Below are 24,532 nucleotides of genomic sequence, written 5' to 3'. Positions count from 1 at the left end.
CAACAATATCAAGAGCATAACAGCCTATTTCATTCAAAATTATCGGCGAAAGATATGATGTATAATCTTAACTTTTGCTAGTTCATGAACATGTAGTGTGAACTATGCATCATATGAGCTAATAATGTTCATACTCATCATCATAGATATAATTGGTAAAAAAATGTGCATTTAGGATTATTATTGTAGAAAAGGTTCTTTCAAAGACAAATAATGTGAAATAAAAACACAGATGCAAACACAGATGCAATCTAAGCTTTCAATGATTTGACTATTTAGTTGTAGTTACAGTACAAATATATCTACACTAAATTAACTATGTTAAAGAAGGTGTAAAAAAACATGTATTTTAACTATTTCTTTCTTTGTCTATATTGGCCGCAGTGTTGTATGTATTTCTTTAGACCTTATGATCAAGGATAACCCGTGAAAGCACTTATTTCCAACGGGGTCCTTTGTTTTTGCTGAAGGGGCAGCACGCTGAAGAGACAGTGGTGGGATACAAGGAAGTCCGGGGGCTATACCCTAGCTCTTTTTCGAAGAGACCCCTTGGTTACGTGCTCGGTGTAGAGCACCGATACACGGGGTACAACTTTCCTGGGTTAAACCAGTACTGAGTACACCACTTTTCCAAGCACTACCCTTAAAATGCCAAGCGCCAGGCAAGGGAGCTACTTGTTCCAACTTTTAACCTCTTTTGGTATGGTACGGCCAGGGATCGAACCCACTACCTCCTGCTCCGAAGGTGGATGCCTAACCACAAGGCCACCGAGATGGTCTGTTAACACGCCTTCTTTGTTTACTTGTGATATGTAGAATATGTTTAAGTCGATGCTACAAGCTCTTTAGAGCTTATGGTGTGCTGTTTAAATATACACCGACTTTGTAAATACAATTTACCTAACATTTGTTAAAATTAAAAATAATCCGTCTTTCTGAAGTAATATTTTAGTGCCATAAATAGCTCTTAGTATTATAGTGGTTCGTACTATAACTATGAAGTTCTAAGTGGCTTCTAGTATGACTACTAGTGATAATAAATATTTATGTTTTTGACGACTCTCCCCGCCGTTAGATCTCATCGATCAGCGTTTTAACCGTTTCTCAATTGCCGTTTTAAACAGATCGAACTCTTCATTTGGAGGAAAAAGTGGTATTTACCCGGAAGTTGACACAGACGTGTGCCGGTTTCATCATATTTGTCACATTTTTAACAAATTGCACTAAATACCCGTTTTCTTTACAATAGTTTAACTCGTTCCCCTTATCAGAATGCCGACTGTTGCAGTAAACACGTCCGAACTATTTCAAGTTTTGGGAAAAACTTACAGTACGTTTATTAAATAATATGGGGCCGAATAATATGTTATGGTTATTATTTATTTCTCCTGTTAACATATTTTATTATTAATATAAACATTTTGCCACACCAGGGGTACATAGGATAGTTCCAGACTGCTAACAAGAAATAAGTGTTAAAGGCTTATGTTGAAAAGTATGCACCAGTCATTTGTAACCTCAGCCCCGAGGTGCGGGGAATAGCTGGGACTTTGACTTTCTGTCCAGTCGATCCGAGGTATAATTCTTGTCCTGCTTGAACAAACTGCAAGTAGAATATTGGCCGAATGCCCATGCACCATGGGGACATCCTAGGTAAGGCCCATTCCCTGCCTGAAAACAAAACCTCAGCACTGCTGGGCCATCAGGAAGACATGGCCCATTCCCCCTGCTATCTCCATTATACCCCCAGACCTGTAGGGGCCGTGGTTACAAATGATCTTAACATTGTCACAACCGTTGTCAATGTTATATTATAATAACTTGTTTCACAATTTTTGGAAAATAAATAATATTAAAAAAAAAATTAACTTAATAATCACAATAGGGAAGCTGAAACATCAAGGTTTTGCCCTACTGGGGCAGCTGCAAGAGCACCATAAACATTCAACCTATTGCTAACTTTATCCATAAGACCTACTAAATTAACATTTTGTTCCTCAGTTTTCCGCAATAAATAATTGGAGCAAGCAAGCAAAAAAATATGATTTTTAATATTACCCAAAGCCTTAGTTTTCTCTTTTAATCAGTATAAAGAGGAAGTATTATTCTATACAATTGTGCTTTAACCCATTTGAGCACAATGTTGAAGTTAAACACTATTGAACAATGGAAAAATGTTCCAATATGTACTGTTAAACCCTGCTCTTAGAAAAGAGTTTGAAACACTTTTTCTACCAGAATCACTTGAAAATCATTTGCAACTGTTTTCAAGGAAATGTCTTTTTTTAGGCTGAAAAATCCCTCCTACTTTTGTTGCTGATGATTTTTGACAATTTATTTTGCTAGATTACACAGTATCATCGTGGAGGATAATAGAACCGAGGAGCATTTTCTAAAAAATATCCACAATCGTTGACGTTTCAAGTGGAAGACATAAAATAAATTAAACAGTGGCCTTATATGAATTGCTCTTGTCAGGACCACGTTATGCGGTCTTTTAGACATGAATTCCCTACATTCTTCAACAACACCTGGAAGAAGATGAGGGCAAGGGATATCTTGCTTGCTACATCACTTACAGTACACTCCACGCGGAACTACCACTTTCCTCGGTGACTCCGAGGCGTTTTTAATTTATCGCGGATTTCCGCCGAGTACGCAACCTTTTTCCTCGCTAAATTTCGCCGAGTTGCACCGAGTTAATCGTTTTCTATGGAGGGTTTTATTGCCCGTAGCGCCGGTGATCGTATCGATTTATTGACCTAATCGCGGAACTCCGCGTTTTGTGCATAGCTACTACAGTACATTGCTTCTGTTAAAACAGTATTAAATAATTAGATAATTAATTTTTCAAAGTACAGTAAGTTTCTTTTTAAAAACAATTATCGAAAATTTCCATACCAGTATTCCATCGTCTAACAACTGTTGTTTTTCACATTATGTAATTAAAAGATATACCATAGCGTGCGTTTGTGTTTGTTATTGTCATCTTTCTCTTACTATATTAAGGTGTTGAGAACTTAATTAGATTGGAGTAATGAAGGGGTTGAGAACTTTGTAAGTGTGAATATTTTTCGGTCATTATTTCTTAATTTGCATTTTACCACTTATTAATTTATCCGTAGTTATCAATGGTTCTAAACCTATACGCAAAATAAATTATTTTTATAAAAAAAATACGGGTGTAGCAAAAATTCTCAAATAAATTTAACAAAATTAGATACAGTGGGAGATTCTTATCGGTTTTCCTCCGAGTTTCGCTGTGTTTTTACCTCCGAGTAACGCGGCGATTGTAATTATACGGTCCACTGATAAGCCTCGGTGGGTGAACGAGTAAAAACGCCGAGGAAAGAGGATTATGATCAATTGGATGTCGTGTCCGCGATGACCAAAATCCGCCGAGCAGGGTTCCCGCTGGCGATCGCCATTGTCGCAATTTGCGACAAAATCGCAAAAGTGGCGACAACTTTTCAAATTTGGCGAATTTATGGCGACAACGATTTTTTTCTAAAATATTTTCTTAAAATGACGTAAGTGGTGACCATGCGGCGTGCATAATAATCGATTCTGTCACTGTCATAAATCAAGCGCATCTGCAGGTGCGACAACAAAAATTAATCCGATAATTAGGGCAAGCAGTCACGGCCCAGTCAACACCTCGCTAATTATTGCAGAATTTTATTGCTTTCACGGATAAACAATGACATCCTTTAACTGTTATGTCTCTTATTAGCAAACAATTTTAATATTTAGCTCAACAGCCTTGTTGTTGCGTAATTATCGTGTTAGTTTTAAATATGCAAATCGTAGAATTTTATGTTGTCGGAAAGTCACGTGATATGCAAATTTCGTAATGACGTTTACGCGCTAAAAATAGACTTGCTTTCGGTTTTGTCGCAATTTGTAATTGCTATAAATGCAGCATTCTAAGAGTTCAAAAAGTGTCAAAAAGATTAACAGAAATCAAATAAATAGGATTAAACCCCATTTAATAAGGCTTCTAATATGTTGGCTGGAGTAAAGAGTAGGTAGACAAATTTCTATTAGGAAAGTTATGGCCCTAGTTTGACAATGTATATTTCTTTGAGTTTCCGTTTATTTTAAATTTATCTCATAATTTCACAAATGTATTCTTTTATTGTATGCAGGCATTAGACTGAAATCAACATATTGATGTTTATGTCACATTTTTTGCAATATTTTTTTATTTATATCCTAGTCCATATACAATGAATTTTGTCAACAGAATAACAATTTGCTATTAATATCTTGTGCTTCATGTACAACAAAATGTTATGATTTGCACGACAATGTGCTAATTAAATGCAATTTAAGGCTCTTAAAATGCTTAAACCCCATGAGCTTCAGAGGGCTTCGCCCCCACAAGGGCGCTGCCCTGGACCCGTAAGGGGGCCTATCGCGGCCCCCTTAACCCCCCGCGAAAAAGTCGCGACAATTTTTAAGAACCCAGGGGGAACCCTGGCCGAGGAAAATGGAAAGTGGTAGTTCCGCATGGAGTGTACTGTACATGAAATCTGGATTCGTTTCTAGGTGTGGAAGCAAAACTTAAAATTTAGCTTTTAATATTTTAAAAACATAGCCAGCTTTCATCTTGCAAATTCTACAGTTTTGTTTTTTTCCTTTTTCAGCATTTGAGGAGTTTGACGACCTGTGTTTTGATTTCGGCTTGGAGGCTGAAGTTGCAGTAAGTTGTTGTTTTTTGACAGATGATAACAATCTTGGTCTCATTTCAATAGACATTGTAAGGCTCAAAGTGACACTCTTATTCAAAATCAATACATATACATGTATAACAAACATACATTTTGAGTGATAAACCTTCAATTACTAACTAAATAATGCATTTATGGAAAATATTTATTACTGATAACAAGATAGTAACCATGTATTTGATAGCAGAAAACGCAAACATATTAAATGATTGGTGAATGCTAAAAGATTTACTGTGATCTACTTTAGTCTCATAACATAGAAATACAGTGTTTTATGCAATTTTCTTTCAAATTAAACTCGGTATCCTTCATAACAACCATTGTTCTCGATATGTATTCATCGTTTTTGGAACAAAAGTTTTAATTGTGGTAAATCTTGCGTGGGAATAAGAGGGCATCTTTAAGATTGTAAATTTCCAGGCATAATCTTGATTTGGCCGTAAGTTGCATTTCAATAAAAATACTGAAAGAAAATTTATCACATTAATTCTGTCCGTTACTCTACAGTTTTCCATGAGAGCAATTAAGGTTTATAACTAAGATATTTTGCTTTTGATTTTTTTACCCTATATCTAATTTAATTGACAATAGATAATATATCAGGTAAAAAAAAGAAACATCTGTGATTAAAACAGGGCCCTGACCTGAAAACCAGTAGCTTTCAAAACATTTCATTTTTCATTTACAGTGTAAACATAGATTACTTAATGGTTATTGAAAGATGTTTTTTATCCAGTATAGGGAAAATGACCTATACCCTTTTAACTTAAAATTATTAACATATATGTCTAAATGCCCAAACTGGAACATGTACATGTATGGAACTGCTCTTATCTAAAACTCATAAGTTCTTGTCAAGGGGCTGCCATTTACATGTATATATATGAGTAAATGAGCTAAAAAACAATTAACTATCTATTATCTTTTCATTATAGGAGGAAGAGGAAGGTCAAGGTGAACCAACTGAAGAACAGTTCAAGATTGATATTCCTGCAAACAGGTATAACATTGTGCATGCAATGATTGGCTCAAAATATGTCAAGTTGAATTACTTTGGGTTAGGGCTATATTCACAAAGCATCTTAGGTCAAATTTTCAACAAAAAAAAAAAAAAAAAATGTTTTTAAAGAAAATTAACAATGTTTTACTCATAATATGAAAACAAGCAAAAAGATGATCTCAATAATTATAATAAAATTTAATGTAAAGTAGAGGGTATTTCAAGTAATCATTGTCTAAAATTTATAATATTCCAACAAGGTTTTAGATTCTGTATAAATACATGAATATATGAAGTATATGTAACTTACATGAGGAGTCCAAAACATTTTACCAGGATTGGATTTTGTGATTTATTTTAATTTTTTTAATGTGTGTTTTTTGGAGAAAAAAATTGAAGTGATTGTAATGGTCATGTTGACAGCGCCAGGATGAAACAAAAACTTTAGCCTTGCAGTGGTCGAAATCAGTACAACCCCACAAGCCATGAATTGGTTAAATGCTTTCCGAGCTTGCTCATATCCTGGATTTTAATTTACACAGGGCTTGTTTATAAATTCGCTGCCAAGCAGAAGCATTAGGTTTGTTCATCTAATAGTCTAATTTCAAAGACTGGCTTTGGACCTACTTCCATTACTTTTAAATATATATATTTCCATGAAACTTAGTTATGTATATAAGAAAGATTCTTAAAGCTGCTACTCAAAGATTGAACTTTTTGACAACTTTTTTTATTTTTGTCTTCGAACTAATCAATTCCTGCGCAAGTGCATGGATACCAGTGATATAATACTGCTGACAAAAATCGAATTGCAGTTCAAAAATTGATGTTTTATGCATTTTCTTAAACCGTTACTAAAGCTTTTAGCCATAAAACAATAATTTTCAAACGGAAATATGAAAATCTACCATCCGTTTTGTTTGCCAGCAGTCTAATATCACTGGTTTGCAGATTTTTGCTCAGTTTTTCGTATAAATATAAATCTTAGACAAAATACAAAAAAGTTGCCAAAACAGTAAATCTGTGAGAGAGCAGCTTTAAAGATGGACATCAATAATTTTCTTCCTTGCCTTGTACACCAGGGTCATTTTAACACCAGTTGACTCCGTTATGCTGCATTGTTACACGCTTTGTTTTCTATGACAATGTAATATGGTTGTAACCATCAGATGGTGTTATAACATCAATAGCATTAAGATGTATATACATACATCGCAATAGCAAAGGGAGAACACAATGTGGTTTGGAATCATCATGTTAGATTCTTATTCTGATAAATTTATTTTTTCCTTTCAGATATGACCTGCTTTGTATTGAAGGGATTGGGAGAGGATTGCTTGTGTTCTTGGAAAAGTATGTTAAAGGCTTTAAACCATTCAGCATTTTTAAAATACACTTATGACTGCTTGAATATATGTAAAAAAAATAATCAAAATTTAAATTAAACTTATGCTAGAAAAAAACATGACTTTGAAACAAATATAAAAACAAAGTTTAAGTGTTATAAATAATTTCATAATAATCTCTCTCTCTGCCATTGATTTAATGCACTTGTTATTTATTTAAGTTAAAAATTAATGTAAACATAATTATTTTACAACTTTAGTGAAACAGGGTTAATTTAGTCACACTGTCACAGTGTTTCATTCACTGTCAGTTAGATTGGTATTTTCATGAAACTATTTAAATGAATCTCTTTACATATACTACTAAAAAACCAGCAATAGAATATAGTTTCCTATATAATTTAAGATATAGTATAGAACTGGATTTCTAATAAATTTGTTTAATATGCTATTTATAGGTGAAAACATTTGTTTTTGTTTTCCAGGATGAAAGCACCCAGGTACAAAGCTATTCCCCCAGCCTCAGGAGCTCGTCAGCAGCTTAAAATACTGCCAGCTGTAAGTAAGAACAGGACTGTGAATGATTCTTTTTTTTTGCTTTATTTCTTTGAATAAAAAAAACCCTGACAGAAAAGGTATGGGTATAAGCAACACATTTAATTAAGGACATGAGTCAAGATGCCGTTTTACATGCTTGATAGCTATTCTACTCATAACATAAATATCTAATTTCCCACCATATATTCTATATGGGAAAAGGAATTTATAATACCTGGGTTCCGACAATGGCCCTTTTACTTTCAAGCCTTTTTCTTGATATTTTGTCAATGAGAAAAGTTATCCCTAAGATTTTTGAAGTGGGAATAAAAAAAAAAAAGTTGATCTGCTAATTCCGCAGTCTATATACACCTTTGGGACTGACTGGCCAGTGTTTATAATGTCATATGGCACTTAGCGTCGGGTAACATTTCTTAAGTGTAATGTCATATCACCACAAGTTCTGCTTGATTTCAATATGAAAATGATATCATTTTAGAATGTTTAAATGATTATATTTTGTTACAGACTGCCCAGGTCCGACCATTTGCTGTTGCAGCTGTGTTGAGGAACATAAAATTCACTGAGGATCGGTACAAAAGTTTCATTGATCTGCAAGACAAGCTACATCAAAATATATGCAGGTAAGTTTTTTGCCGGTGAAATTTCACCTTGTAATTGACTCAATTCATTGATGTGAACTCTGTTTGGCTGTTGCGTCCTTCGTTTGAATGAGGGACCAAGCATTGGTAGCAGTAATCGTAGACCTGGGAATGCTGTCTAAATGTCTATTGATAATGCTATTAGATTTTTTTCTGAAATACTTCTGGAAAATCTCTTTAAAGTTATGCCCCATCAGTCAATAAAACAATGTGATGTAAGTGTTAAAAGAGGCCCTTCTTTGATTTTATATAGAAACAAAGAAATTATTTAAATAAAACTTCATGATGTTTTTGTTGGGTTTGCTGATTTAAATTATATGAAATTGAAACCTTAAGGCAATGTTTTAAAAAAAAAGACATATCAAAACTTGAGACTGATTTACTGGGGCGTAATGTGTAGGCAGATAGTATCCTGTCCTAGTATCACATAGCTCTATGTAAGAGCGCTCCTTACCTAAGCTATGACCTGAATCAAAATAGAAAGATAGACAAGGTAGTGCCCTCTGCTAATGTACAGTTGACAGTAAAGAGTTGAAGCATCTGAACTGTATCTATCGAGACAAATTATAATAATTGTCTTTTACAGGCGCAGAACTCTAGTCGCCATCGGGACCCATGACCTTGACACGATACAGGGGCCATTTGTCTATGATGCTAAACAACCGAAAGACATCAAGTTCAAACCCCTTGGTCAGACGAAGGAATACACTGCTCCCGAACTTATGGAACTATATGCAGTAAGTTTTTCATGCATTGCTTTAGGTGTGATATTAATTTGTTTATCTTTTTGATATATGTCAGACACTGTTAAATCTTATTTTTTTTCATTTGAGTTGGATATCAGTTGGTTATTTCTATTAAAATCAAATGTTAGTTTTTGAAATGTGGCAATGATTTGAACCATTTTAAAAAATTCTTGAAATTATCATCCAAGAAAAAATGTTTTGTCAAGTATGGTTTTCCATAGTTTAGTTTAGTAGTTTAAACATGATATATTTTAATTGAACGCGGGTCGCCTTGGTGCGAAGTTTGCCTAGTAATTTGAATTTCTCAGAAACACTATTCGTATCTGTGTGATACTGGGGCCTGCATTTAAGTCAACTATACTAATTGTCTCTCCTAAGGACCCCTTATACTGAAACATGTGCACCAGCAGGATGCATTATTTTAAAGAGCAAACAAACTATGATTGAGTCTAAAGGACACATTCACTTGAATTTGAAAATCATCCACTGCTGATAAATTAACCCCCGAGATACATATATCTGGTGACTATGCTGAAGTTGCACCCTATCAAAGTCTTGCAAGATCTTGTGTTGCATGTACATGTATTACTGAAAGTATTGCATCTACACACATGTCACATTTATCTATTTCTGTGACCAGACATTGTCTGAAGGTATTCAAACGTTCTGTGATAGCTCTAGTGTGGATTTTATTTGTGGGTATGTTTTTTCGCTATTCAGGGGGACAGTCACCTGAAGCCATACCTTCCCATCATCCAAGACAAACCAGTCTACCCAGTCATCTACGACTCAAAAGGCGTTGTGCTGTCCATGCCTCCTATTATAAATGGTTTGAATTTTCATTCAGCTTACATGCTTTATACATTGTATATAATATGTAATATCCTGTTCAAAACTATTCAAAACATTTTTGAAGTATCAGCTGCCTTTGATGCAAACATGTCAATTCCCCATTGAGGGGAAAAATCGCCCGGAAATCGTTCTCCTGATGTGGGACGAATATCCCTTGAAGATGCAAAATAAACAAAAAAAAATGCAATGATGTTATATTAGTTTTTTATTGGCTCCGTAAAATTCTGATAATTTTGGTAGTCGTCTCTGAAACACTGTCTAGGAAATTTAGCTTTTTCATTATCTAAATATCAATATGAAGTCTACGTTCACTAAATATTTGTCATCTTAATTACAGGAGAGCACACGAAGATCACTCTGAATACCAAGAACGTGTTCATCGAATGTACAGCCACAGACCTGACCAAGGCAAAAATCGTGCTGGATACCGTTGTCACAATGTTCAGCCAGTATTGTGCTGAACCTTTTGTGTAAGTTGCATGGCAATGACTTAATCTATATAAGGGTTTTGGCCAGGATTTAAAAAGGATAGGGACTGGCAGAAAGGTGACCAGGTGCTAAGGGTAAAAACCCCACATTGTATTGATCGGTGAAGAACTTGAACATTATGAATTTGGCAGAAAAGGTTAGAGATTGTCTTTAATTCAAGTAATACAAGGCTTTTTCTGCCCATTTTGGGAAAATTTGCGTCACAAAATATGCCTAAATTAGGAAGTTTTAAAGTTAAAAGAACAAGCTTTTCCGTCTCCTCGATTGAGGAAATTATTAAATATCAGTTTCTTTTCCCTTTCAAAAGACCATAAATGGCTGAAACTTTTCATTGGGATTTTTTCTGTAGATTAGGAAAATCTCGCATTATTTACTTTAGGAATGGGTACGATAGTCGGACTCGTGGGTACTATAGAAAAGCCCTGTAATATTAGGTTTCAACTGCCAGATACAGGGCTCTCACTAGGCTGAAAATTTTGGGAGAAGTGACTTCTCTCTTCAGTCAATTTAGGGAGAAGTGGGGAGACTTTAGGGACAAGTGATACTTTTCGTAACACCTGATACAAAAACTATGCCATACCACACACCTCAGTTTATATTCACATTCAAATTGATTGCTGTAACTATATAAAATGTTCATAAAATAGTGTATCATTTTTGGCTCAGCAAAAGTGTATTTGTCAGTGTCACATAGTTTATCTCCAAATAGTATCTAAAATGAAACAAAAACCAAGACAGCTAAGGATTTGAAACAATCAAAATGACTAATAAATTAACTGTCAATATAGTAGGGGGCGAATCTTATTTTGGTACGTTCGGGATAGGGTACGAATGTCACATTCAGCTATGCTGTTATTTACTTGTCTCTGGCTAAATAATTTTAAATATGCTGACATTTAAGAACCAAATGACATTTAAATCACTGTCCTTTATGAAAACTTTACCAATACATAATGGGAGGTTGAGAAATTAACTCGGAAAAATGTTCTGACAAAATGGCGATCTCGCCGATTTTTGTTGACATCGTAAACAGGAGAAAAATACTGGAAGTATTAAAACTCTACATAAAGCCAAAAAAATAAAATGTTTACAAATCAATTTTTTATCATGAACATTTCACTAAAACCAATCAAATATTTGGTGATACGTCATGTTATTGATTTTCTTAGCGCCACCTTGCCGATGGCCCGAGATGGTTATGACCGTCTGCTTCAAAAGCAACAATGTTTAAAATGTCTTGCATTGTTTGTTCAATACATATATCAATTACTGTTTAACTTCATTAATGCTTCACACATTTTTTTTATAATTATGTGACCTTTTCTATCTCATTTTTACGACCATATATCATTTTATCACGGTCTTCTCAATGTACATTCTGATTGGTTAACTTTCAATAGCTCCGCCTACCGGCGATGTTTTGGTAATTGGATGATACCGCCCAATTATCGGATTAGGAGATTACCAAATTTTATGATGTCTTGACTAATGGGACAGTGGCCAAATACTCGCTGATTGACAGTATTACAATGTGTTATAATTTCGGCGAAGTCAATGTCGCTTTGATGATACAAATGGGCGAAGTATGGGAATTTTAGGTGACCACTTCGCCCAAGTCGCCCCCTCGCGAGAGCCCTGAGATATGTCAAGCGTGTATGTATTGATAATCTAAGTAATTATTAAGTTTTAGACAATACAAAAGCAGTATTTGAATGTCTTAAGCATTTAATTTTATGAGGGCTAAAGGGTACCCCATGCTGGTCCCTATTAGGGCAGGAGGGTGCTACTGAAAAACTGGTGTCGTTTGTAATTGCGGCATCTTGATGTTGCTGGTGATAGGCAGTGGTAGCTTGTTGGCTATGGCAGCTGCGCCTTGGTGTTGTAGGCGATTGTGTCATTTAAGAATTATTATGAAAACTAAATAAAACTTGATACACATGTTGCCATAGACAATATGCACGTGTATAGCAAGGATTCAATTATTTGAAGATATGCACTTTGTTTTGAGGAAAATAACAGACTACCATTGGCTATGTGGCACTCCTGTTTTCATGAGAGTTAATTTTACTCTATGTGCAGATATTTCACTCTTGAACATGTATGCAAAGGATGGATTTTGAAACTATGTTAACACAAATTCAGTTTATTTTTCATCAGAAATTGATGTGAGTCCAAAAGGGTGCAACTCATTTTGTATTCCTATTTGCAGGGTAGAACAAGCAGAAGTTATTCAGCCAGATGGTACCTCTGTCATTCACCCTGTAAGTTACATATGGTACATTTGAAGGGACTAGACACTAGATGAAAGAATTGCAAAAAATTGCACACTTCTCTAATGACATATGTATATTTTGCATATTTTTTTCCATTTCTAAATTTACTGGGTTTGTCTTCCACATAAATCCCAGCTAATTATGCCCCCCTTCGAAGAAGAGGGGTATATTGCTTTGCACAGGCATGTCGGTCGGTCGGTCCGTCCGTCCGTCCGTCCGTCGGTAGACCAAAGCTTGTCCGAGTGATAACTCAACAATTCCTGGACGTATGGTCATCAAACTTGACATGAAGGTTGGGCCTGACCAGTAGATGACCCCTATTGATTTAAGGGCTCATCAGGTCAAAGGTCAAGGTCACAGTGACCTTTAATGATAAAATAATTTTAAGCTTGTCCGAGTGATAACTCAACAATGCCTAGACCTATGGTCATCAAACTTGATATGGAAGTTGGGCCTGACCATTAGATGACCCCTATTGTTTTTGGGGGTCATCGGGCCAAAATCAAGGTCACAGTGACCTTGAATGGTAAAAGGATGTCCATGTTATAACTCGACAATGCCTGCACCCTTGGCCCGCATTCTTGACTTGGAGGTTGGGCCTGACCAGTAGCTGACCCCTATTGTTTTTGGGGCTCATCGGGTCAAAGATCAAGGTCATAGTGACCTTGAATGGTAAAAGGTTGTCCGAGTGATAACTCAACAATGCCTGCACCCATGGCCCTCATAATAGACTTGGAGGTTGGGCCTGACCAGTAGATGAACCCTATTGTTTTTGGGGGTCATCCGGCCAAAGGTCAAGGTCACAGTGACCTTGAATGGTAAAAGGTTGTCCATGTGATAACTTGACAATGCCTACACCCATGGCCCTCAAACTTGACTTGGAGGTTGGGCCTGACCAGTAGATGACCCCTATTGTTTTTGGGGGTCATCGGGCCAAAGGTCAAGGTCACAGTGACCTTGAATGGTAAAAGGTTGTCCGTGTCATTACTCGACAATGCCTGCACCTATGGCCCTCAAACTTGACTTGGAGGTTGGGCCTGACCCGTAGATGACCCCTATTGTTTTTGGGGTAATCGGGCCAAAGGTCAAGGTCACAGTGACCTTGAATGGTAAAAGGTTGTCTGAGTGATAACTCGACAATGCCTGCACCCACGGCCATCAAACTTGAAATGGAGGTTGGGCCTGACCAGTAAATGGTCATATTGATTTTAGGGGTCATTGGGCCAAAGGTCAAGGTAACAGTGACTTTGAACGATAAAAGGTTGCCCGAGTGATAACTCAACAATGCCTGCGCCCATGGCCCTCAATCGTGACTTGGAGGTTGGGCCTGACCAGTAGATGACCCCTATTGATTTAAGGGGTCAGAGGTCAAGGTCACAGTGACCTTGAAAGCAAACTCGACAATTCCTGGACCTATGGTCATCAAACTTGACATGAAGGTTGGGCCTAACCAGTAGATGACTCCTCTTGACTTTGGGGGTCATCAGGCTAAGGTCAAGGTCACAGTAACCTTTAACGCAAAAAAGTTTACAAATCTTTTCCCAGTGATATCTCAACAATGCCTGAATCTATGATCATCAAACATGACATGTAAGTTGGGCCTGACCAGGAGATGACCCTTATTGATTTTAGGAGTCATTGGGTCAAAGGTCAGGTTCACAGTGACCTTGAATGCGATAATTGGACAATGCCTGCACCTATGGCCCTCAAACTTGACTTAAAGTTGTGTCTGACCTGTAGATGACCCCTTATGATTTAAGGGGTCATTGGATCAAAGGTCAAGGTTACAGTGACCTTGAACGAAAAATGCTTGTCTGTGTGATAACTTGTCAATGCCTGCACCCATGGCCCTCAAACTTAACATTTAGATTTTTGGTGACCAGCTGATGACTACTATGGATTTTGAGGTCATAGAGTCAAAGGTCATGGTAACACACTCTATCCTCAAACTTTGAATGGTCATAATCTTGAAACTGCCTCAACGGCATACAATGTTAGCGACAAATCAGCTGTCATTTCGGTCCATGCATATTTTATTCAATTGTCCATATAATCCTGACAACATGGCGCTCAGGGGGGGGCATAATGTTTGACAAACATCTCTTGTTTAACAATTGCTGTGGTATATGTATCTGTACTAATCACATGACTTTCACATGCTAAATATACACACAATCAACAGGGAAATCATTATGCGCTATTTTTAAACGGGTAATGTTTATTTAATCAATAATGGAAATTATTGTTATTGATAGATTGACTGATGTATTAATTTAAATTGCAGATTTTTTTCTAGAAATTTCTGGAATTGTCTTTGTTCAGTTTAATCTTTTACCGGCATGTTTTTCATTTTCTTACAGGAGCTGCCTTATAGATTTGATACTGTAGATGTAGAAGATATAAATAAGAAGATCGGAATAAAGTAAGTATGCAAGAGAGATAAGAAATTAATTGTTGTGGTTCAACAAAAAAATAAAACATGCTCAATTCAAACTTTTCTCCCAATTGTGAAAGGCATTATTCAATTTAACTGTGCCCCTTTAGAAATTACGTAAGACGAGTAAATAACAAACAGGAACCTCACTCTTTATTTTGCCTTCTTGGTGTTGTAGTTTGTATGTTAATATGCAGTAGCCCTTTTACTTTTTTCAAAGGTGTGCTTATTTGAGCTTTAAATTTATACTTAAAAAAAAATTGGCTCAAATGTGAATTAAGCTGACAGTTTTTAGAATCAAGTGTCCATTTCTTGGGAAATAAGTTGTAGGAACCCACAACCTCTTTGGTCTCACCTAAGAAGTAAAAGGTTCAAACACCATCAGTTGAACTCTCCCTTGGTCTTAATGTGACACTCTTGTTCAAAATCAATACATACACATGTATAACAAACATAAATTTTGAGTGATAAACCCTTAATTACTTACTAAATAATGCATTTTTGCAAAATATTAATTACTGATAACAATATTATAATTGTGTATTTAATAGCTGAAAACGTAAAAATATTAAATGATTGATGAATGCTTAAAGATTTACTGCGATCTACTATCATCTCATAAGGTAGCAATACCGTGTTTTTCGCACATTTCTTTTAATTAAACTCGGTATCCTTCATAAGCACCATATTTTTTCAAATTTATTCATTTATTTTGGTATATTAAAACAATTGTATTATATGTGTTAAATCTTATTTGGGAGTAATAGTGCATCTTTAAACAAATATGCCAGTGCTTCCCAGGAAACAGACTGGAGAGTGATTCATATCAGGTAGTGGGGGTCTCCACAATCAAGTTAAAATAAATGAGTTAAAATTTGACATTAATTGATCTTTCATTACCTCAATCTTCCTATACCTTACCTTCAGTATAACGGGTGAAGAGATGGCCAGACTGTTGAGCAAGATGTGCATGGAGTCAGAGGCAATAAATGGCGGGAAAAACGTCAAGGTGGAAATTCCCCCAACACGGAGAGATATCCTTTATGATTAAGAGTTTTGTAACAATGTAGAATTACAGTTTTATGATAATGGGGTATGGGACTTTCTGACTGGGAAAAATGTGTCCTTTTTTACTGAACCGGGGAATTCCAATTTTGCATTAAAGTAAAAAAGAATGCTTTAAAAAAAATAGAAAGGAAGGAATGTGATGAAGTTTGTATCTAAGAGAACCAACTCTTTCTTAAAATAAGAAGGGTATTTTGGGTCCAATTTCTTTTAAAGAAATATTTAGAAAAGAAAACAGAATTTGGGATTTTTAATTTCACATAATGAAAAAAAGTATGTTTTAGTATTTGGGATTGGTCCAAATAACTGTGCCAAATTGGTCAGAACTCCCCCAAAAATAGTTTAAATAAACCCCTTTTTTTGTTTCTCCCAAGGTTTCTACAGATTGTATATTGTTGACCTTGACCTTGTGATCACATGTCCTTCACAACTGTGATATCTGGGAGGATGTGGCCATAGCATACGGATTCAACAACCTCAAATGGACAATACCTAACACCAACACTATTGCTAATCAGGTATGTGATAACATATACATTTTATGATTATAGCGACCTTGACCTAAGGGTCACAACTGTGATATCTGGGAGGATGTGGCCATAGCATACGGATTCAACAACCTCAAATGGACAATACCTAACACCAACACTATAGTTAATCAGGTATGTGATAACATGTATATTTTATGATTATAACGACCTTGACCTAAGGGTCACAACTGTGATATCTGGGAGGATGTGGCCATAGCATACGGATTCAACAACCTCAAATGGACAATTCCTAACACCAACACTATAGTTAATCAGGTATGTGATAAATATATATTTAATTATCATAATGACCTTGACTTAAAGGTCACATCTGTGACATTTCATAGGATGTGGCCATAGCTGATGGATTCATCAGTTTTTAATGGAAACGTCTGTGCACAAACACTATAGCTGATCAGATATGTGAATAATGTGCTGATATTTAATTATAATGACCTTGACCTAAGTTCAAAACACTATAGCTGATCAGATATGTGAATAATGTGCTAATATTTAATTATAATGACCTTGACCTTAAGGTCACAACAGACAATTCGTGGGAAGTGGCTGTAGCATACAAGTTTTTCATTCTAAAATGCACAATACCAAAACTATAAGATTTCTTGTAATGTATCATTGTATATTAGTTTGCTCTAGATCTAATAGGTAGAGCAACATATCCCAGGTAGGCAAATTCCATCACACCAAAGAGCTTTTGTAAAACCTCTTTTTGCCAAATATGCTTTTAGTGAAAACTACATCCTCATTCGCCAGCTGGGGAGAACTGTTTTACAGTACTTCATAGTTGAAATGGTATAATTCTATTTTAAGGAAAAACCCCATTGTTATTCTTTGATTAAAAACTTCACTTAGAACATGTACCTCAGAGCTGAAAAATACAGCCAGTTACAGTTTAAATCAGAACCATCTGTTAACTTGTCCAACCTGATGAACTGGGCTTTCTACATGCATTTTCAAGTCTGCCACTGTGTCATAATTGAAATGTGAAAATTATTGATAAAAAAAATGCATTCCAGTTCCCAATAAACAAGCTGACCGACCTGATGCGGGGGGAAATCTGTGCAGCAGGCTTCACCGAGGTTCTCACTTTCGCATTGGTATGTTGCAATTCTCTCTACGATTCTAGTCTATGCAACTAAATATAATTTGTTTTTACTTGATTTTAGTTAGCAAAAAGTCATTGAATTAACGAAGCTTTTTCCTTCTTAAGTTGCTGTTTGTCTAAAATAAAAAAAGCATTGCTAACAAAGTAAACTTGATATGTGCTGTAAGATGTGTTGGAAAAAATATTGTTAACAACTGGCTTTCTACATTCATACTATTTAGTTTATTTGTGTATTATCACATTATTACAATAACCACGGTTGATATTTGTTATGCCCCCTTTTGAAAAAAGTGGGGTATATTGTTTTGCACATGTCGGTCGGTCTGTCTGTCTGTCTGTCTGTCTGTCGGTCGGTCGGAATACCAAATGGTTTCCGATCAATAACTTGAGAACGCTTTGACCGAGGGACCTCATACTTGGTATGTGTATTGGTCATCACCAGCAGATGAACCCTATTGATTTTGAGGTCAGTGGGTCAAAGGTCAAGGTCAGTGTGACCTTTACATGAAAAACGGTTTCCGATCAATAACTTGAGAACGCTTTGACCCAGGAACCTCATACTTGGTAGGTGTATTGGTCATGACCAGCAGATGAACCCTATTGATTTTGAGGTCAGTGGGTCAAAGGTCAAGGTCAGTGTGACCTTAACATGAAAAACGGTTTCCGATCAATAACTTGAGAACGCTTTGACCCAGGGACCTCATACTAGGTAGGCTTATTGGTCATGACCAGCAGATGAACCCTATTGATTTTGAGGTCAGTGGGTCAAAGGTCAAGGTCAGTGTGACCTTTACATGAAAAACGGTTTCCGATCAATAACTTGAGAACGCTTTGACCCAGGAACCTCATACTTGGTAGGTGTATTGGTCATGACCAGCAGATGAACCCTATTGATTTTGAGGTCAGTGGGTCAAAGGTCAAGGTCAGTGTGACCTTAACATGAAAAACGATTTCCGATCAATAACTTGAGAACGCTTTGACCCAGGGACCTCATACTAGGTAGGCTTATTGGTCATGACCAGCAGATGAACCCTATTGATTTTGAGGTCAGTGGGTCAAAGGTCAAGGTCAGTGTGACCTTTACATGAAAAACGGTTTCCGATCAATAACTTGAGAACGCTTTGACCCAGGAACCTCATACTTGGTAGGTGTATTGGTCATGACCAGCAGATGAACCCTATTGATTTTGAGGTCGGTGGGTCAAAGGTCAAGGTCAGTGTGACCTTAACATGAAAAACGATTTCCGATCAATAACTTGAGAACGCTTTGACCCAGGGACCTCATACTAGGTAGGCTTATTGGTCATGACCAGCAGATGAACCCTATTGATTTTGAGGTCAGTGGGTCAAAGGTCAAGGTCAGTGTGACTGTAAGCTGAAAAAAGGTTTTCTGATTGTCCATATTTTATTTTTCATTCAATTGTCCATATAATCCTGACAACATGGCGCTCAGGGGGGCATAATGTTTGACAAACATCTCTTGTTTGTCATTGTATTAACAGTGTTCAAGAGATGACATCGCAGACAAGTTGAGGAAGGACATCAAGCAGACACAGGCTGTCCACATCTCAAACCCTAAAACCCTCTCCTTCCAGGTAAGCTTTACACTATTCTTCAACTGGCATGAAGCCAACCCCAGTTGTGGGTACTTTAACAGTTTACCAGTTTTTGGGTAAAATACATCTGATATAATCCCCAAAACTCATTTCTGCCTGTCATAGTTTGCATGTAGGTGGCCAAAACAATCCTTATTGTCGGGCATATTGACAGCTAGGAAACCATTTTTCTCCCACCTCAGATAAGTAGATCCAATAATTTAACCATGCTAGATATTCTTATCTTGCCCATGGGCGAAGATAAAATGCCCGTATGGAATTCCTTTTTTTAATGGTCACAACATTGTAATTACCTCCGTTGTTGAAGACTGTCGTCAGTAGCATCAAGGAAATCTTGACTTATGGTAATATTTAGAAGGCTAATTAATTATTTCTCGCTTCAAATGTCACCATAAAACAGTTTTGAAGCACCATTCAAAAAATAATGCTTCATTCTCCTTAGAACTATTTAAAAAGACCGATTTGACTAATAACCTTACTGGATCATTGCGCGCATATCCATGACAACCACGTGCTGTCGCATATCCATACGCAATTATTTTCACTAAGCACAAAAGAGTTCCAGCAAAAAATACATTTTTACTTAATTTTGTTTAACTGAGGTGGGAGAAAAAGCATCTACCATAGCCGCTCGTGTAAGATATGTTCATCCCAACTCGCGCAGGGTGTTTTGCGGAAACTCGGTAAACCTCGTTTCCGCAAAACACCCAACGCTCGGGTCGGAATGAACCTATCTTACACTCTCGGCCATGGGAGATACTTATAGTCTGCATCTATACTCCTGAATCATTTATATATTCCAAAACAGGTACAGTTCAAGCAAAGCTTCATGGACATATGATTTTCTACGATTGAAATTATGAACAAGGAGAAAATCATTTTTCCTTGATTTACTGTAATGTCCAATAGGTGGCATGGTATAATTCTATATGAGCGGTTTTAGGCGCTAAATAATTATTTAGCTTATACATGATATTATTGCAGTAATTTGGATATGGTATATTGTTTGGATCAGCAATTAGTATTATTTAGGAATATGGTTTTTGTGGTTGTTTATGTCAATTATTGTTAGCAAATATTATTTGCTTATTGAATGGATTATATTACAGAATAAGACTTTTGAAACAATATACGCTTATTAACTCAAATATTTTATTTGGTATGATGTTTGAAATAGAATTGTTTATCAACATGTCTTTATAAATCAACATCCGAGTGCTACTATGTACTCAATTCAATAAAGTGAGTTTTTGAATTATAAATGTGTTTGTTTATAGACATGAAGTCCTTAAAGGAATATTGTTTATCTCCAGGTTGCCAGAACCAGCCTATTGCCGGGTGTATTGAGAACCCTCTTCCACAACAAGAGCCTGCCCTTGCCCCTCAAACTGTTCGAAATCTCAGATGTTGTCTTCAAAGATAGCTCTAAGGGTGAGTCAGGGCTTTTGTTATAATATCATTTTAAGAGGCATTCTTTCAGATCATTTTCAATTCAACTAATGCAGCTGAAATCATCCTTATTTCAAAGAAAATGTTTTAAATAAAGAAATATTTGTTGATTTTAATGCCTTTCTTGGTTGTTCATACTTTTATCATGAGTGTTCATAAATTTTTAACTGCTTTTATCAATGCTGTAAAATATCTGGGTTACTTGGGTAGGGAAGGGTTTTAGCTAAAGTGTTAGTATAGTGTGCTGTACTATGCTTTTTTTTGGTATCATCTAACCTCAAGCAGACCAGCATGAGTAGCCTTCAGCCTTTTAATGATAATATAGTTCCTTTATTTTGTTTAGAATGCTTATTATATAAGTATTTATACATACAAACATACCGTAATATATCTGGCAGTCAAAACCTTAAACAACTTTAATTAAACACATTTCTAACATTTGTTGTCAAATTTATAATATTTTAGTTCTTCACAGCCTGAAACAATGTGCCCTTTTCACCTTCAGCACCAGTCCCTTTTCTGAAGCACCACCCTGCCTTTTTAAAAAACCTAACTAAAAACCTTTAATAGGTATAAATGATTCAAATCTGTTGAGGTATTTTGATCTCATGAAATTGCCTCTAAGTCATTTGAAGAAATTCAGTCCAATTTTGTAACCAAAGAATGACTAGCAATGAATTTATACTGACGACTTCTTCCCATTACAGATGTGGGAGCCCGCAATGAGCGACACCTAGTGGCTGTGAACTACAACAAGTCCGGCGGATTTGAGATCATCCACGGGTTACTGGATCGAATCATGCAGCTCCTGCAAGTAGCACCCGCCACTGACGGCACAGGGTACTGCATTCAGGCCGCTGAAGGTAATGGATTAGAAGCAGAGATGGATAGATAGGTTTATCTTTAATCCTCCACAGATACTGCATAAATTGCAAATAATTTGCACAACAGGTGACACTGTGTTTTTCATTCAGGCCAATAATGGTCAGGTTTAGTTATCATTGATAATGAAGAATTTAAATATCTCTGGCTATGGATCTGGTGACTGCATTCAAGGGACCAAAGGAATTATCTGCAAAGCTTATGTCCTCAAATGTAAGACAGAAAGGACATTTTTTGTTAATAGCCAATAGACATTAATTCTGTGAAGTTAAAGTCTGTCACAGTTGATTTATAAAATCATTTTAATGACATTTGAAAATTGCTTTTCTGAGTCTATCATCACCTAAAACTCACTCAAGATGACAGAAAAAATAGGACCTACCATCTTAAGACTTTTGAAGAATTTTGTCATTAAATCTTTCAATACTTTGAATATATTGACAATACACAATCTACCATCTATGAACATATTCTTGATGCCTAAATTTTTTAGTTATAAGTTATGTTTTAAATTTTAGACTCGACATACTTCCCTGGGCGTTGTGCAGACATCTTAGTAAAGGGGTCGAGTATCGGCAAACTGGGCGTCCTTCATCCTGACGTTGTAACAGCTTTTGACCTCAACCTGCCTTGTGCTGCGCTGGAAATAAACTTAGAGGCACTCCAATGATGATAGGGGACTATTTATGACATTTAGTGATTATTTTTTATTGAAAATTTAAGATGAAGACATATTTAAGATGAAGACATTGTATCCACCTGTTTCTGATTAAGTTTTGTATTCATGTTAAAATACCAGGAATGTGTCTCAGCTCTAGAGAAATGGGGTCAGGGCCTTTCCAAAGGGGAACTATGCCAAGATTAAGGGAATTTCGAATAATAATAAAGTCAAACAGTTCTTATTCTTAAATAAAATTAAGTGAAAGTAAATTGTTGTGTCATATTGGCAACCACATTTTCTTTTATGATAAAAGGATCCTAGTGGCATCAAATTGCAGATGAAAAATGCATATATCTTGGTTATACTTTGTCTGATTTGATAAAAAAAACACCATCTTCCTGTTTTGACATAAAATTGGTGAAAATATATGTACTTTCAGAGTCAGGTTATAACCTTCTTGATTAATCTGATGCTTGCTTCTTTACATTACCCTAATTGTAATACCTGCAAACTTTTCTTTAGAGAATTAACCACATTGGTTGGCTATTAAATGTTTTAAAAGCTTATTTTCTCATTCAAAAATGACAAGATTTGATAGTTGCAAGTGGAAGTTTACTTGTGTGTGATTGTCTGCCTGTTTCATAATTATAATGTTACAAACTGCATTCAATAATAAGCTACCCATATACAATTGTTTATGCATTATTGTTGTCTTGTGAGTGATGTGAATGAATTTAATTTTGTAGACATTGAAAATTTAAATTGATAGATTTTTATTCAAAATTTGGCTTTTTTGAAGGCAGTTCCAACTTCCTTTATAATTTCAATCATGATTTGATTCACATATATATGCCCACTTACTATATTGGATGTTCAACTGTTAATTACAGAGTTTCTTTGTTTATGGTTGTACCTTGATAATAATGATTATTGCCGTTATCCATTCATGCACTGGTATATCATATGTATTCACTGGTGACTGACTGTATAGACATTTTATATTTATTTATTATCGTGATTCTGCTGTCGACTTCTTTCTCAGAAAATAAATTTTAAAACCTCCGTGAATAATCTGTACAATACTTATGTGAAAAACCAGCATTTACTATTGAATATGCAAATAGTGCATAAAAATGTTATGATTTCATTGAAATGTCATTATAAAACCAAGTTTAAAGGCATTTCCTATTCTTTAGGCCCTCTGTATTACAGCAGTCAAGTTGTTTACCATGGGCCCTTTAATAAGATAGCTGTCCGTTTTTTCCAAGAAAAAACGTTGAGGTATTCTCCTAGTCTTGTTGTCATTGTTGTTGGTGGTATCTTAGTTGTTAAACTTCTAGCTTTGCAATAACTCAAAAATGGTTGATATTTAAATGAAAAGATGGTGCACATTTTTAGCAAGGCGCCTAACTCTAGCTAAAAGTTAGCTTTAGTCATTAAGTTGTGCCCCTTGGTCAAGAAATAAAGAAGAAATTTGGAGTCGCTCCGCTGCTTTCATTTTTAATTTGATGTAATTAGGTATACTGGGAATGGAATTAACCGCTTCCACAATTAAAAAGGGATTAATCAGAAATTTGGGGTACAAGATACTATGTCACCTTATCATGGCAGTCATGGCTAATTCGACCTACTGTTATGTAACCTTGAACTAGAAGTATACGTATATAGTTACTTTTATTTGAAGTAAACAGTTGATATTTCTTCTGATTTTTTGCAGTTCCCTTGTAAAACAAGAATAAAGTTTCTTGAGAAATAACGGTAATGTGCCTCGATAAATTGGAATTACGTGAAAGAAACATGAGTCCTTATGCTGTTTATATGTTAATATTTGCCTGAATAAATAAGGCCGTGTGCGGGGGTAGTCATCACTTAAGTGATAGCTATAGTTTTTGTCGAAATCCCAACCTTGGAGCATCAAAAGATGTCAAAATTGGTTGGATTGGATGTGTTCCAGGCATCACAAATCCTTTGAAAAAATAATCCGGCAAATGTTCTTTATCAGTTAAGTACATATATTGATTATGATTTGGACATGTAACACTCGGGGAAGGTGTAGATGTTGAAAATTTGCCTTGACATGCAATAGGATCAGCCTCATTCTTTGGAACGTTGCTTCTGTGGTTACTAGGCCG

At 35.8% G+C, this 24,532-nt stretch overlaps 1 protein-coding gene across 1 annotated transcript; it reads left to right on the top strand.

Moving 5' to 3' along the window:
• The first annotated feature begins 1,159 nt into the window (after nucleotides 1-1,159).
• Nucleotides 1,160-23,462, top strand: LOC128203206 (phenylalanine--tRNA ligase beta subunit-like). Its single transcript, XM_052904515.1, has 18 exons — nucleotides 1,160-1,330; nucleotides 4,650-4,705; nucleotides 5,669-5,733; nucleotides 7,030-7,086; nucleotides 7,565-7,637; nucleotides 8,145-8,260; nucleotides 8,865-9,015; nucleotides 9,745-9,853; nucleotides 10,214-10,346; nucleotides 12,575-12,626; nucleotides 14,999-15,060; nucleotides 16,000-16,108; nucleotides 16,557-16,655; nucleotides 17,705-17,785; nucleotides 19,295-19,387; nucleotides 20,722-20,839; nucleotides 21,565-21,720; nucleotides 22,258-23,462. Exons 1-18 carry the CDS (start codon nucleotides 1,273-1,275, stop codon nucleotides 22,407-22,409), a joined length of 1,740 nt encoding a protein of 579 aa, XP_052760475.1. The 5' UTR covers nucleotides 1,160-1,272; the 3' UTR covers nucleotides 22,410-23,462.
• The last annotated feature ends 1,070 nt before the right edge of the window (nucleotides 23,463-24,532 follow it).

This window comes from Mya arenaria, chromosome 9 (assembly GCF_026914265.1).
Source record: "Mya arenaria isolate MELC-2E11 chromosome 9, ASM2691426v1".
NCBI classification, from domain to species: Eukaryota; Metazoa; Mollusca; class Bivalvia; order Myida; family Myidae; genus Mya; species Mya arenaria.
This window is presented reverse-complemented; position numbering and strand designations above follow the sequence as displayed.